Source organism: Oryctolagus cuniculus, chromosome 18 (assembly GCF_964237555.1).
Source record: "Oryctolagus cuniculus chromosome 18, mOryCun1.1, whole genome shotgun sequence".
Lineage (NCBI taxonomy): Eukaryota > Metazoa > Chordata > Mammalia > Lagomorpha > Leporidae > Oryctolagus > Oryctolagus cuniculus.
The window spans coordinates 8510157-8523301 of record NC_091449.1 but is presented as its reverse complement, the minus strand read 5'-3'; the positions used below and the strand labels follow the sequence as shown (position 1 = coordinate 8523301).

The window sequence follows — 13145 nt, the reverse complement described above, 5'->3', positions numbered from 1 at the left end:
GAATTTCTAGCTTGGTTTTATAGAGGCCTAGGTCCTGGCATCGAGGCCTGGATCTTGCCATCGCTGACAAGCACTTGTTCCAAGGGCCTCCGACCCGCTGTCGGGTGTGCGCTGCGGAGGGGCTGCAGGAGGGAGGCAGCCCGGCCGGCTTCTGGTCCCCGGCTCCCGCGGCGGTGGCTCCGCGGCGGTGGCATTGAGGGCCCGCGCCCGACGCCGCGGAGAAATCCGCACGCACCAGCATCGCTTCCCAGCACTGCTGCGGCGACTGTCGCTTCTGCCGGGAAGGAACGCCGAGGGGCGGGGCGGGCTCGCCGAGGGTGAGCGCGGGCAGAACAGGGCCTGGGACACGGGGGCTGCCCCCTGGGAGCTGCCCCGAGGTCACCACAGGCAAGGAGCACTGCTGTGCTCAGCCGGGGTTGAGTTCAGCGAGAGGGAAGGGACGGGAAGGGGCGCACCGTGTGCGGGGGCTCCGGCAGCCGCGCCCGGCGCAGGTCACACGGGCAGCTGATGGACGTTCACCCGGAGTCCAGGCGGTTTTACTGGGGAGGGGACGGGCCTGAAGGCTAGGCTGCTCACCCAGAGGTCGCCCCAGGCCCCAGGTCCCCGGCCATCAAGGGCACCCGACTAGGCCAGAAACGCCCGTGCTTAGCACCCCGGGGCAAGCGCTGCCTTTGTCGGGCAGCCTTGAGTCTGCGACTGCGCAGGCGCCAGGGACAGAGGTCCCGGGGCGCACGTGCTGAGCGCTGACGCCCAAAGCCGTCACGGTCCACGTCTGGGACTCTGGCTGCTAAGTTATCTCCTGAGTCCCCTGCGCCTGGGTTCTGGGCGTCCCGCCCTGCCCTGCAGGGGCACCCACCCCAGGAGTGCAGACCCAGGCCCGGCAGGCGAGAGGGTGCAGGCGCGGTCGTGTGCTCCCAGCCTCAGGTGTCACTGGCAGCTTCGGGGGAGGAGCCCGGCTGGGGGTGCTGAGGGCAGGGGGTGGGGATGCCGTGGCTGTGGGATGTGAAGATGGTGAAGAGCTCCAAGCCCAGAGAGCAGGGCCTGGGACCCCTCCTCCTCCTGGGAGAGCCGCGGCAGAACCAGTTTCTCTTGGTGGCACCGGGTGCCCTGATGTCCCCCACCCTGTGTTGTCTGAAGCCAAGCTGTGTGCCCACCTGCCCCAAGAAGCCCCTCCTCCTGGGATGCGGCCCTCCAGGGGGCAGGGCTGAGTCCTGCCTGCCTTGGGGTCAGGAGGGAGGGGGTCCAAGGGCAGGCAGCCTCAGGGGACTGAGGCCTCCGCCCCTCTGCCCACCACCCCCAACGCAGGTGATCTACCTGGGCCGGAACCCCCGCGACGTGGTGGTGTCCCTCTACCACTACTCCAAGATCGCCGGGCAGCTGAAGGACCCGGGCAAACCCGACCAGTTTCTGCAGGACTTCCTCAAAGGCGAAGGTGAGGTCAAGGACACGTGGGGGGAGGGGTATGTGCAGCTCAAACCCTGGGGGAGGGGGTCATGGAGGGGTTCAGGCTCCAGATGAGCAAGGACAGGGACCAAGACCCAGGCCTGGAAAGACGATGAGACACGGAGAGGGGGAGAGACAGAGCGAGCCGGGCGGACATGGGCAGAGGCAGAAATCAGCGCAGAGGAGACGGATGGAGGCAGGGTGCCAGACGCTGAGCCAGTGGCACCCCCCGCACCCCGTCCCTGACCTCGAGGTTGGAGGGGAACCCGTGTGTGTGTGTGTGTGTGTGTGTGTGTGTGTCGGTGGGGGTCAGATGGCTGAGGAACCGACAGACAGATGGACAGGGACCACCTGGATGGGGAGCCCAGGGAGGAGCTGGCTGGGAGGGACCCTGAATTTGGCAGAGCCGTGAGGGGCTTGGGAAAGCCCCTGGGGGGCTGAGGGGGGCTGGTTAGAGCACACCAAGCCCCAGCCCTCACCCCACCTGCCCTCCGCCCGCAGTGCAGTTCGGCTCCTGGTTCGACCACATTAAGGGCTGGATTCGGATGCAGGGCCAAGAGAACTTCCTGTTCATCACCTACGAGGAGATGCAACAGGTGCGTGCCCTCCTCCTCCTCCTCCTCCTCTTCCTCCTCCCCCTCCTCCTCCTCCTCGCCACCGCCTCATCATCCCCGCCCCTTCCACACGCAGACACACACACACACACCCGCCGTTCCTGCGGGTCCCAGGCCTGCTCTGCCTCCCGCTGCGCCAGGCACTGGGGTTACAGCCGGAACACAGTCCCTGAGGCCGGGCGTGGGCCAGGCGCCAGGGACGAACACAGCGTTCAGCGCATGAGCTGCCGTGAAGAACAGAAACCCCAGCAGGAAAGGGAGACAGCGGGTGTGGGTTTTTTTTTTTTTTTTTAAGACTTATTTGAAAGGCAGAGTGGCAGAGACAAATCTCCCATCCACTGCCCACAACCCCTGGGGCTGGCCAGGCTGAAGCCAGGGGCCAGGAGCCTCATCCCGGCCTCCCACGTGGGTGCAGGGGCCATGCACTTGGGCCGTTCTCCTCCGCTGCTTTCCCAGGCGCATTAGCAGGGAGCGGGATTGGAAGTGGAGCAGGCAGGACTCGAACCAGACACTTCCACATGGCATGCAGGCAGCCCAAACGACTACATCGCAATGCTCACCCCGACCTGATTTAAAATAGGGTAACATTCGGTGTATTGTCTGTCTCTCCCTTTCTATCTCTGCCTATCACAGAAAGAAATCTTAAAAAAAAAAAAAAAAAAAAACAGGGGGTGGTGGTCTGGCCAGGCCTCCCAGGGACACTTGATCTGATGGCGGCCAGACAATAGCTGTGTCTTGGGCAGTAGCAACAGCCAGTGCAAAGGCCCTGGGGTGTCTTTTCCTTGCTGTGTCCCCAGAGCCCCGTGAGGAAAGGGGGGGTGGGCGGTGAAGCCATCATGAAGACTTGGGCTCCTCTCGTGGTAGGCAGTAGCCATCAGTGGGCTTCGAGCCGCAGAGGAGCCGACGGACTCAGGTAGAAGTGTGGCAGGTGGGAACGGAGTCCGTGGGGGTGTGGCAGGCAGGAGGAGACAGGCTTTGGAGTCAGACGGGAGTCCTAGAAGGACCCCATCTGCCAGCGCTGGGGCTGGCACAGGGGGACGAGAGCCTCCTTCTAGCCGGGGCAGTCGGGAAGGCTCCCTGGAAGAAGGGACCGCTCAGGACGACTTGGGCTTCGCCTGGCCGCAAGCAGGATGCCTGGCGTCGGCCGTGATCTGTCCCCACCACGTGCCCCTGCCTGTGCGCGCCCTGTGTCACTCTGTTCCCTTCCTGCCGGGCGGGACCCTTTGTAGTGAAGAGTCTGACCCAGGTCCGGCAAAGCACTTATGTCCCTTAAGCCCTGGTCCCTTAAGCCTCCAGGGCCGGGTCTCGCCCTCAAAGCAGGTGGGAAACCTGCCAGCTGACGGCGGGCGGGGCCCTGGGGGATGGTGGCCCGGTGAGGTCCCCCAGGGGTCAGAGGCACAGACAGACTGCTCCCCCACCGGCCTGCCTCACCGCACCCGCAGGGTGTGAGCGCCGGCCACCCAGATCTCAGCCTGGGAGGGACAGGGCCCCCCAGTGCAGGCCCTGCCCTACCCTGTGTCACTGTTCTCCAGACCCTGGTACCTTTCTTTGGATGGAAAGATCCAGAAGGAGAAACTGACCTGGTGCTCCCCCCCCCCCTTCCGGCAAGCTCTGCTCTCCAAATCCAGAACTGGGCCACAGCCCGGCAGCTTCTGGGCTGCCCAGGGTGGCGGTGCCGCCCACGCCCGCGTTTCTGGGCCACGTCTGTGGTTCCAGAGTGTGGAGGGGTGCAGGGTTACGAAACCAGGCGCCACCTGGAAAACCACGGCCGGCCATGGCGCCCACCCTGCTGGGCCCTGGGTGTGGCCGAGAGGGCCGCCGGGGAGAGGCAGGGCCGGCGGGCTTCCTGTCTGGCTGTGTGGCCTTGGGCTTGTGTCTTCCGCTCTCTGAGCCCCAGTGGACCAACTGGGGAAGCCAACACTTCCCCTGGAAAGCCGGCACTTCCCCTGGAAAGCCGGCACTTCCCCTGGAAAGCCGATGGCAGGATCTGAACCAGCGTCTCTGTGTGGGCGTGGCCTGGCGCTCAGTCCACAGTGACCTGTTTGGGCGGCATCGGTGGCATAGGGCATCTCTGGCAGCCCCGGCCAAGGCCTGGACGGGACGTGCAGGGGGTGGTGAGATGGAGTGGCCAGGATAGGGAGCAGGGCGGGGGCTCTGACACCAGGCACAGCTGTCCCTCAAAGCCACAGAGGAGCTGGACAAGGAGGGAGATGGAGGCGGGGGGTCTGGGAGAGGGAGGGCGAGGAGAGGAACCATGGCAGGAGGGCCGTGGGGGACAAGGAGCAGGAGCCAGGCGCAGCCTGGAGCAGCCTGATTCCCGACCCCGCTGCCCCCAGCCGCTCCCCTCTCCTGCAAAACCCCAGACCGCACAGCTGTGGCTCCGCCCCCCTGCTCCGCGGGGCAGGGACGTCCAGCCGGGGCTGACCCCTGTCCCCGCCCCCAGGACCTCGAGCGCTCAGTGCGGCGCGTCTGCGAGTTCCTGGGCCGGCCGCTGGGCGAGGAGGCGCTGGGCTCCGTGCTGGCACACTCGGCCTTCGGCGCTATGAAGGCCAACACCATGTCCAACTACACGCTGCTGCCCGCCAGCCTGCTGGACCACAGCCAGGGGGCCTTCCTGCGGAAAGGTGCGGGGCTGGGGGCCCGGGGCAGGGCGGGGGTGCATGTGCGGGGGTCCCAAGCCCAGCTCAGCCTCCCAGAGCCCCAGCGGGAGGGCCGGCTCCTGCACACCTGCACTGCCCACCGGAGGCCTCGCCTTCCAGTCTCGGCCTGACTCTTGTCCCCCGCCATGAGGACCCCAGGACCACCCCCCACATGTCAGGACCCTGGACTCTCACAGCCTCACCTAAGGCCACCTTGTTGATGGCGTCGATTGGCATGGGGGGTCATTATCCAGCCCACCCCGCGGTGTCACGTGATTCGTGGCACAGCCCCTCACTGGTTCAGACTCCCATGACGCGAGTGGCATCACCAGGGCCTCCAGGCAGGGGTGGGGTCCTGGCTGCGGGCACTTCTTGCAGGGGGGAGGTGCGGGGCACCCAGGAGCACCCGGGCAGGGAGACAGCAGAGAGAGGGACAAGTCCCAGGAGGTGACACGGGGTGGGGGTTGTGCAACGTTCCTAGGAGCTTCAGGGGAAGGAACATTTGGGGCAGAGGTCAGGGGGCAAAGGGGGCGTGGCAAGAGATCTGCTGGAGGAGGCAGTGGGGTGGGGCAGCCGGGGAGGGAGCAGGTGAGACAGGGGTCCTGGGGCCTGGCCAGGTGAACCCGAGGTCAGCCAGCTCAGGAGACCTGGGGATGGGACAACGCGTGGGGTGGTGCCCGGCGGGGCGGCCTCTCACCCCGTCCCGTCCCGCAGGGGTCTGTGGGGACTGGAAGAACCACTTCACCGTGGCGCAGAGCGAAGCGTTCGACCGCGTCTACCGCAGGCAGATGCAGGGGCTGCCCGCCTTCGCCTGGGACGAGGCCTCCGAGGCCCCTGAGGACCCCAGCCCCGACCCCGCCTCTGAGCACCCCAACCCGTGACCCGCACAATAAACCCTTCGCTCCCCGAGCTCGTCGATGCGCTTCGGGCAGGGGCCTCGGGAGGAGAGGGCCCCACTTCCCCATCGGTTTTCTGCGGGGGTGTGAGATTCGGGCGCCCCCTGGGGGCAAAGGTGCGGCCAGGAGCCCCGGCGGGCGGGACCTGACTTCTGGGTCCCAGGAGGAGGGGCTGGGGCAGGCTGTGGAAATGCAGGGCTTGGCGTGAACCCCTTTAATCCTGAGCAGAGGCGAAGGGGAGCCCCAGCAGGCCGGTCCCCCGTGCACACTCACCACTCACCGAGGCCCAGGGCCGCCCAGCCCCAGCTGGAGGTCCCTGCCCCCTCCCGCCCCCCTGCCCTCCATCCAGGGCTCTCCCCTGCGTTCCTGAGCACAGTGGGGGCGGGAAGCCTTGGGGGGGCAGCCCCACCCCGACACCCACACAGTTCGAGTGGCGGCCGCAGCCTCTCTCCAGGACCCCCACGCCAGTCCCAGGGTCCCCTTCTCCAGGCTGTGACAGGCAGGTCCAGAACCGGAGACCAAGTGATGGAGCTGGGGACAAAGTCGGACACTGGGCCATGACGCGCAGCTGCTGTGGTGCGGGGCCCCTCAGGGCCACCCCCCACGTCCTGTCCGCGAGGCCCAGTCTGGCTGCCGCACGCCCCTGGTTTCCAGAAGCCTGGGCGCGGCCTCTTCCCCAAACCTCCTCTGCGGAGGGGACAGGTAGCGGAGGCGGCGGCCGGGGAGCAGGGGCAGGGGGCCGCCCCAGGGCTGGGACCAGGCCAGCGGGCGGGAGTCAGCCTCACCCCGCTGCCGCATCAGGGCCCTGGCCGGGGTGTCCTTGGAGCCCCAGGACTTCTTGGTCTGTGGAGGGAAGGACACAGAGGTGAGAAGCAGGCTGGTGGGGGCCCGGAGCCGGGGAGGGGGAGGTGAGACAGAGGGGAGAAGGCCCCCCGGGGGACCCCAGACCCACAGAGGGGCCGGCAGCTCCCCAGCTGGGTGGGACCCGCAGCAGCTGGCAGCTGCCTGGGGCAGCAAATATTTGCCAAGGGAGGTGACGCTGGGTGAGGGTGGCCAGGGCGGGGGCACTGAGGACCTCGCCCTGCCCATCCCCCAGCCCCTCTGCTTGCCCAGGGGTGATTCCTGGGAGGCACCCCTCTCACTCTCCCCTCTGTCCTGGGCCAGCCCCCTGCCTCCCCCACGAGGCTTCCTGAGGTTGGAGCAGGTGCTAGGGGACCCCATTGTCTGAGCACCTGTGGGGTGGGGGTGGGAGACCCTGGAGCTCCCCCCGGCCCCCTCCCCAGCACTGGGATCTGCCAGATGGAGCGGGCCTCAGTTAACCCATCTGTAAAATGGGTGGGTGGGGTGCTGAGAAACACCCTCCCCCGTGAAGCTGGCCAGAAGGGATCGTGTTCCCGGCAAGGGCAAAGGCAAGATAAAAATAAGCGCCATGATGAATACATCTTTAAAAATAAACAAATTCCGTTTGGGGGTCACTGCTGCTGTCACGGCCAACCCCTCCCAGGCAACCCCAGCTGAGCGTCCTCGCTCAGCCCACTTCCTGGATGGGAACAGTTGAGGCTCAGAGAGGCCGGGCCTGGCACCGGGGGCTGGGTGGTCTCTGCCCTGTGCCAGCCGGCGCTCGCCTGCCCAGCACACAGTAGGGGCGCAGGAAGTGGATGGCCCTGTGCTTTCTCCCTCCGCCCTGGAAAACAGTGCCTGCCCCTTGGTGGGCCTCCGGGTCTCACCTCGTTGTCGCCATCGCTGGACCCCGACAGCTGGGACAGCCGGCTCAGGTCCCACAGCGAGCGGCTGGGCCGGGTCGGGGGGCCGCTGGCCGCTCGCGCCCGCTGCACGCTCCTCAGGATGTCGCTGAGCGCTGGCCCCGGGGGCGGCGCAGGGGCCTCAGTCCTGTCCCCCGCAAAGACGCGGCAGGCGGCCAGGCGGCGGGCCAGCGCGCCCTCGGGTGGCGGCGGTGAGGCGGGGGCCATGGAGCACCGGTGCGCCACCCGGTGTGGGCTGCGGGCCGCCGGCAGGCCCCCCGGGTCACTAGCCAAGGAGCTCGGACTGGGCGCAGGCGGGAGCGGCCGGGAGGTGGCGTACAGCATCCGGAACTCCTGGCTGAAGGCGTCGGCGATCTCTCCGGTCAGCAGGGTCACCAGGCCGCGGTGCAGGCGGGCGTCGCTCCAGGTGAAGCTAGGGCGGAGTCGGGGGACGTTTGAACCCCGGGTTCTGCCCCCTCCCCCGCTGAGACGTGCCCCAGTACCCACCCCCCCCAGGGACTGATCTGAGACTCAGCAGCCTCCTAGAACCACCACATGGGTTAAGCACTTGCTGTGTGCCAGGTTCTGGCTGTCCCCGCCCCCGGCCCATCTGTGACAAGGAACCAAAACCCCGGCGGGTTGGAACGGGAGGATGTGGGCCCAGCTCCGCGCCCCCGCCCCGGCCGGCACCGGGAGCCTTGCGCAGTGCCGGGCAGTGCCCCCGTCCTCTCTCAGCCTCTTGGGAATGAAACGAACTAGGCGCAGAGGCCTCCGTTCCCCTCCCCAGGACTCCGTTTGAGGGCTCGAGTGCTTGGGCGCCCGCCCCGCACGGGGGAGGCCCGGATGGAGCCCAGGCTCCTGGGTTCAGCCTGGCCAGTTCTGGCTGTTGCGCTGTTTGAGGAGCGAGCCAGCAGATGGAGGATGCTCTCTCTGTCACTCTCGCCTTCAAATAAACCAACGGCAGTGAAAGAAAACAGAGCGAACCGCGGCGGGCACAGCTCACGCAGGGCACCTTGGCGAGGGCTGCCGGGAGCCCCTGGCCTTGGTGGGAAGGCACGTGGCGCCCCTCCCCCCACCTGTGACCTCACCCCCCCCAGCAGCCGGCGGGAACCCTGGGGAGTCTGTGAGGTCACCGCATTCTGCCTCACATGGACTCCGGACAGGCAGTGGCCGCTGGCCTGTGTCTGCCCACGAGGCCTCACAGGGCCTGAACAGGACACGGAGCTCGGGGTGGGGGTGGCGGCTGAGGCCAGAGCGGCGGGCAGAAGACGAGCGGCGAGCGGGGCGGTCACCGCGTCAGCCCCTCGCGGAGGTCCGGCAAGCCCCGGCCTGGCTTGGGCACCGTCCTTGCCGCCAGGCCACCATGGTCCTCGGCCAGCTGCTGCCGCTGCTGCTGCTGGCCCTGGCTCGGCCCCCGGGCGCAGAGGGCGCCAAGGACTGCGTCTTCTGTGAGCTCACCGACGCCTCCTACTGTCCCGGCACCCACATGCGCTGCGGCGAGGACGAGGACTGCTTCGTGGGCCACGGCATAGCCCAGGGCGCCAGCCCCATCATCAACAAGGGCTGCGTGCACTCCACCAACTGTGGCCGCGAGGAGCCCGTCAGCTACATGGGCGTCACCTACACCCTCACCAGCACCTGCTGCTACGGCCACATGTGCAACCGCGCCCCCGGCCCCACAACAGCGGGGGCCGCCGCCGGCCTGGCGCTCGGCTGGTCGCTGCTCCGGCATTTGCTATGACCCAGGCGGAGGGCAGGGCCCGGGCGGGTCTCCTGGCTGTGCTGCTCCCCGCGCCCCCTGCCTCCACCCCCTGCCCCCATTAAATGGCCCTCCCACCCTGGACAACCCCTCGTGGCCCTGGCTTCATCCATTCTGGGGTTGTCCGCCAGGGGCCGGAGCTGGGGTTCGCCGGCTGCCACTGCTGTATTTCATCGCTTCTAAGACGTGCGGCTTTGCACGAGGCTCAGTCGATGAGATACGGTTAAAAAAGTATTCGGGAAACAGAGGAGCACTGCTGTTGAGAGCCTGGTTGTGCTGTGTGCCAGGCGCTGGCACAGCCGGGAAGCGAGAGCCCCTGGAGCCGGCTTGGCCGCCAGGCTTCTAGCTTTGGGGAGATGCGTTTGCTCGGGCTGCACCCCAGGCCCCAGGAGGAAGCTGGGGTTCAAGTCCCCCAGGTGACTCTGGCTCAGGTTCAAGGCTGCAAACCCCAGGGCCAAGTGGCGAGGGCTGCGGACTTCGCATTTGGAGAGGGAGAGGGAAAGGGAGCGGCCACCTGCCGGTTCACACCCCAGCACCTGCATGGCACCCCCGCCCCGGGACCAAAGCCGGGCGCGGAGAACGCCACCCGGGTCTCCCACGTGGAGAGGCAGGGACCCCACTCACTCGAGCCATCGCCACCGCCTCCCCCAGCCACTCAACACAGGCTGATGCCTGTCCCCGGAGATCTTTCTGGCTGTCCTAATTGTAGGGGTGGCGGTGACAAGGATGCTACGATGTGTGCTGGGTGGAGCCGGGCTGTGGCTCAGCCTCCCTGTGCGCACGGCGAGGAAGGGGCACCCGGGCCGGGACGTGAGTGGCACCTCTGCCGGGGCCTCCCCGTGTCACCCTGCTGCCAGTCCCTGGCAGAGCTGGGGTGCAAGCCCGCTGGGCCCGGCATGAGATGGCACTGCTGTTATGATGCGTGCTTTCCCGGTGGGGAAACTGAGGCAGGAGTGTCGGCTAAGAAGTGGCTGAGCCGGGATTCGGGGCCCCAGAGAACGGAGAGCAGAGAGGTGAGCCCATCCCTGGGGGGCTCAGAGGAGGGCAGTTACCCCACCCACCCCCGCCACAAACTGTGGGCCGATTTTCAGTGGGGAAACACAGGGTCGGGGAAAGAGAGAGGGAGAGAGGGAGGGAGGGAGGGAGAGGTGGACCCAAGGCCGCCCAACAGGCCAGCAGCAGCACCCAGCTCTGAGCCCCTGAGCCCCAAAACTCCTCTCTGGGGAAGGGTGGTTTGGACCCTTTTTTTTTTTTTTTTTTTTTTTTGACAGGCAGAGTGGACAGTGAGAGAGAGAGACAGAGAGAAAGGTCTTCCTTTGCCGTTGGTTCACCCTCCAATGGCCGCCGCTGCAGCCGGCGCACCGCGCTGATCTGATGGCAGGAGCCAGGATCCAGGTGCTTTTCCTGGTCTCCCATGGGGTGCAGGGCCCAAGCACCTGGGCCATCCTCCACTGCACTCCCTGGCCATAGCAGAGAGCTGGCCTGGAAGAGGGGCAACCGGGACAGAATCCAGCGCCCCGACCAGGACTAGAACCCGGTGTGCCAGCGCCGCAAGGTGGAGGATTAGCCTATTGAGCCACGGCGCCGGCTGGACCCATTTTTCAGATGAGGAGAGAGAGGCCCAGAGCCGGGGGACGTGGTGGTGGTGACGGGGGAGGGGCGCACCTGTAGGATCCAGAGAGGACCCTGTGTCCATCCAGCAGCACGAACTTCTCCCGCACACAGCCGCACACCTGCCGTCGCCGGCGGCTCTGGAAACTGCAGCCCCGAACGACGCGCACGTCCAGGTTCTGGCGGGGAGGACATGCCTTTGCCCAGGCCCTGCTGGCCTGGTTCTCCGAGGAAGGGTCCGTCTGTCCCGGTTTCCCCAGAGCCGCAGGGGTCCCAACGTCATGGCCCAGGACCCATTTCCCCCCCGGGGCCGCGGAGGGGCATCCGATTAAAGGGGGCCCCTCGGCAGGACCCCATGGGAGGCGCTGTTCCCGCTGCCCTGGTGCCGGGGGTGGGGGGACTCCTGGGCCCCGTCCGTACCTCCGTGCCCCAGGGGCTCACCCCCAGCTTCTGGGCCAGCTCCAGGAAGGCAGGCAGCTGCTGGCGGTCCAGGAGCAGGTAGACGGGGACCCAGCGGCGCGTGGCGGCGTCCACCAGGTCCAGGAGCAGGTCCGGGTCCGTGAAGACGTCCATGACCACGGCCACCAGCTAGGGGTGGGGAGACAGGATGTGCTGGCGCAGAAGGCGCAGAGGGCTCGGGGGCATCTGGTGGGAGGGGGCTGCCCTCAGACCTGTGTCTGAGGCGAGGTGCTGGCGGGATTGGGGGTTTAGGGCTTAACTCCGGGGGGAGACACCTCCACTCCCTGCCTGGACACAGCCCCCGCAGCTGCGGTCTCCTATGTGCACGGCGGCCCGGCTCTGGCTGACCTGCGAGGCCCCCACCTGTGCTCTGGGGCTCCCGGGTGCAGAGGAAGGGGGTGGTGACGATGCCTGAGCCACCAGCCGCGGAGCTGGGTTCCAGTCTCCGCCCGGCCACCCTGTGTGTCGGCTTCCTGCTTCACAGGGCTCTTGGGGGATTGTGCTTAGTCACCATGGAAAGCCCTGGGCCCCCAACACTGCCAAATGGACAGGCATGCTGGCCTTGGGGTGCAGCGAGCTAAGCCGCGGCTTGCATCCTGGGCATCCCGTTCTATCCCGGCTGCTCCACTTCCCATCCAGATCCCTGCTAATGCGCCTGGGAAGGCAGCAGAGGACGGCCGAGTGCTTCCCCTGCCCCCCCGGAGGGAGTTCCTGGCTCCTGGCTTCCACTTGGCCCAATCGTGGCTGCTGTGGGCACTGGGGGAAGAAGTCAGTGATTGGAAGAGCTCTCCGTGTCTCTCTCACTCTGCCTTTCAAATAAATAAAGTCAATCTTTTTTATTTTTATTTTTTGAAAAAGAGCCGGCTTTCCTGGGGGCCACAGGTGGGCAAGAGTGGAGACGCCGGCCTGGGGATACGGGGGGGGGGGGGGGGTCGCGACTGAGACTGTGGGGGCCGCAAATGGTTCTGGGGATTTGAATGTCTAGGGGCACCCAGGTCTCAGGGAAGGGTAGAGACCCCCAGATCTGACGGGGTGGGGAGATGGAGACAAGGTCTGGGGTGTGGACTCTGACTGGGGTCCGCGTCTTGGCTGGGCCCCAGTTCCGGGGCTGGCACGTGAGGCCATCCTGGTGTGGGGCGTGGCTTCCAGGCCCCCGGGCACCCACCTTGTGTGCAGCTTGGATTTCCCGGCGCACCAGCTCCTTGAGCGGCGGTTGGCCGTCGCCGGGCGGCTGGGTGTACAGCTGCGCCCGGGTGATGCCCTTCCAGGCCGTGTCCTCCGGCCAGCCCAGCCGCAGCGGGGGCACGGGCTCCTCAGACTGCCCGGGCCAGTAGGTCAGGGTGCCCGCGTCCCCATCGGTGGCGGCGGCTCCTTCCGCCGGCCCGCTGGGCCCCTGCTCGGCTCCTGCGCAGTCCTCGGCGGCCTCTGCCAAGCCCTGGATCTCGTCGCTGCTCAGGAAGGGCCGGAGCCCCTCGTGCTGCACGCAGGTCTGGAACGCCTCTGTCCCGCCGCTCAGCAGGGCTTCCAGCGCCAGCCGCTGGCCCTCGGAGTACAGGAAGCCTGGGCTGGCCTCGGTCAGGGGCAGCGCCTCAGCCCCCGGCTCCACGCCTTCCAGGGCCGCCAGCTGCGAGGCTGCCATCCGGGCTGCTCCGGTGAGGAGGCTGGGGCCCGAGGTTCGGCTGTCTTGGGGAGGGGGCGCTGAGCATCAGGGGTCTCCAGACAGGAAGGCGCTGGGCATCCAGATGGCTCCGGTGGCTGAGCCGGGTCACTGCCTGACAATCAGAGCACCCAGAGGGCGGCCCGCCAGTGCCTCAGCCTGCTCGCTTGGGGTCAACACCATGCCTCTGACCTCTGCACGCTGACACCGCACCCCACCGTGGGACCCATCAGCTGGCCACTCGATGCCACCACCGGCCCTTCAGCCGTCCCGAACTTGGCCAGGCTGAGGCCCTGGCTAACTGCCCAAGCGCACCTAGGCAGCA

The 13145-nt window shown here is 67.3% G+C and overlaps 3 protein-coding genes across 5 annotated transcripts in view; 2 read left to right on the top strand and 1 right to left on the bottom strand.

Moving 5' to 3' along the window:
- The window catches only part of SULT2B1 (sulfotransferase family 2B member 1), a 30926-nt gene extending 25322 nt beyond the window's left edge, over nucleotides 1–5604 (top strand). The window contains 4 exon segments of the mRNA NM_001082176.1: nucleotides 1306–1432; nucleotides 1945–2039; nucleotides 4501–4681; nucleotides 5411–5604. Of these exon segments, the coding sequence (NP_001075645.1) occupies nucleotides 1306–1432; nucleotides 1945–2039; nucleotides 4501–4681; nucleotides 5411–5577 (570 nt within the window). The 3' untranslated portion in view covers nucleotides 5578–5604.
- Nucleotides 5605–5739: 135 nt separating this feature from the next.
- Nucleotides 5740–13113, bottom strand: FAM83E (family with sequence similarity 83 member E). 3 transcript variants are annotated; one of them, XM_070063130.1, is made up of 6 exons: nucleotides 12329–13113; nucleotides 11125–11292; nucleotides 10759–10883; nucleotides 7320–7767; nucleotides 6378–6435; nucleotides 5740–6123 (listed from the first exon to the last, which is right to left on the bottom strand). In XM_070063130.1, exons 1-6 carry the CDS (start codon nucleotides 12800–12802, stop codon nucleotides 5807–5809), a joined length of 1590 nt encoding a protein of 529 aa, XP_069919231.1. In that variant the 5' UTR covers nucleotides 12803–13113; the 3' UTR covers nucleotides 5740–5806. The 3 variants fall into 3 exon arrangements, with proteins under 3 accessions (XP_069919231.1, XP_069919232.1, XP_069919233.1); XM_070063131.1 differs by having other exon boundaries at nucleotides 11146–11292; XM_070063132.1 differs by having other exon boundaries at nucleotides 5990–6435.
- On the top strand, nucleotides 8370–9180 carry SPACA4 (sperm acrosome associated 4). The gene has a single exon (XM_070063139.1). The coding sequence runs from the start codon at nucleotides 8698–8700 to the stop codon at nucleotides 9073–9075; it is 378 nt and encodes a 125-aa protein (XP_069919240.1). The 5' UTR covers nucleotides 8370–8697; the 3' UTR covers nucleotides 9076–9180.
- Nucleotides 13114–13145: the final 32 nt, after the last annotated feature.

Excerpts from the sequence above, each read along its gene's own strand:
- SPACA4 (XM_070063139.1), top strand. The coding sequence starts at position 8,698 with ATGGTCCTCGGCCAGCTGCTGCCGCTGCTGCTGCTGGCCCTGGCTCGG.
- FAM83E (XM_070063130.1), bottom strand. The coding sequence starts at position 12,802 with ATGGCAGCCTCGCAGCTGGCGGCCCTGGAAGGCGTGGAGCCGGGGGCT. Across the intron at positions 10,884-11,124 it reads TGAGCCCCTGGGGCACGGAG|AACCTGGACGTGCGCGTCGT; the intron begins GTACGGACGGGG and ends CCTCCCCGCCAG. Across the intron at positions 6,436-7,319 it reads CCAGCGATGGCGACAACGAG|ACCAAGAAGTCCTGGGGCTC; the intron begins GTGAGACCCGGA and ends TTCCCTCCACAG.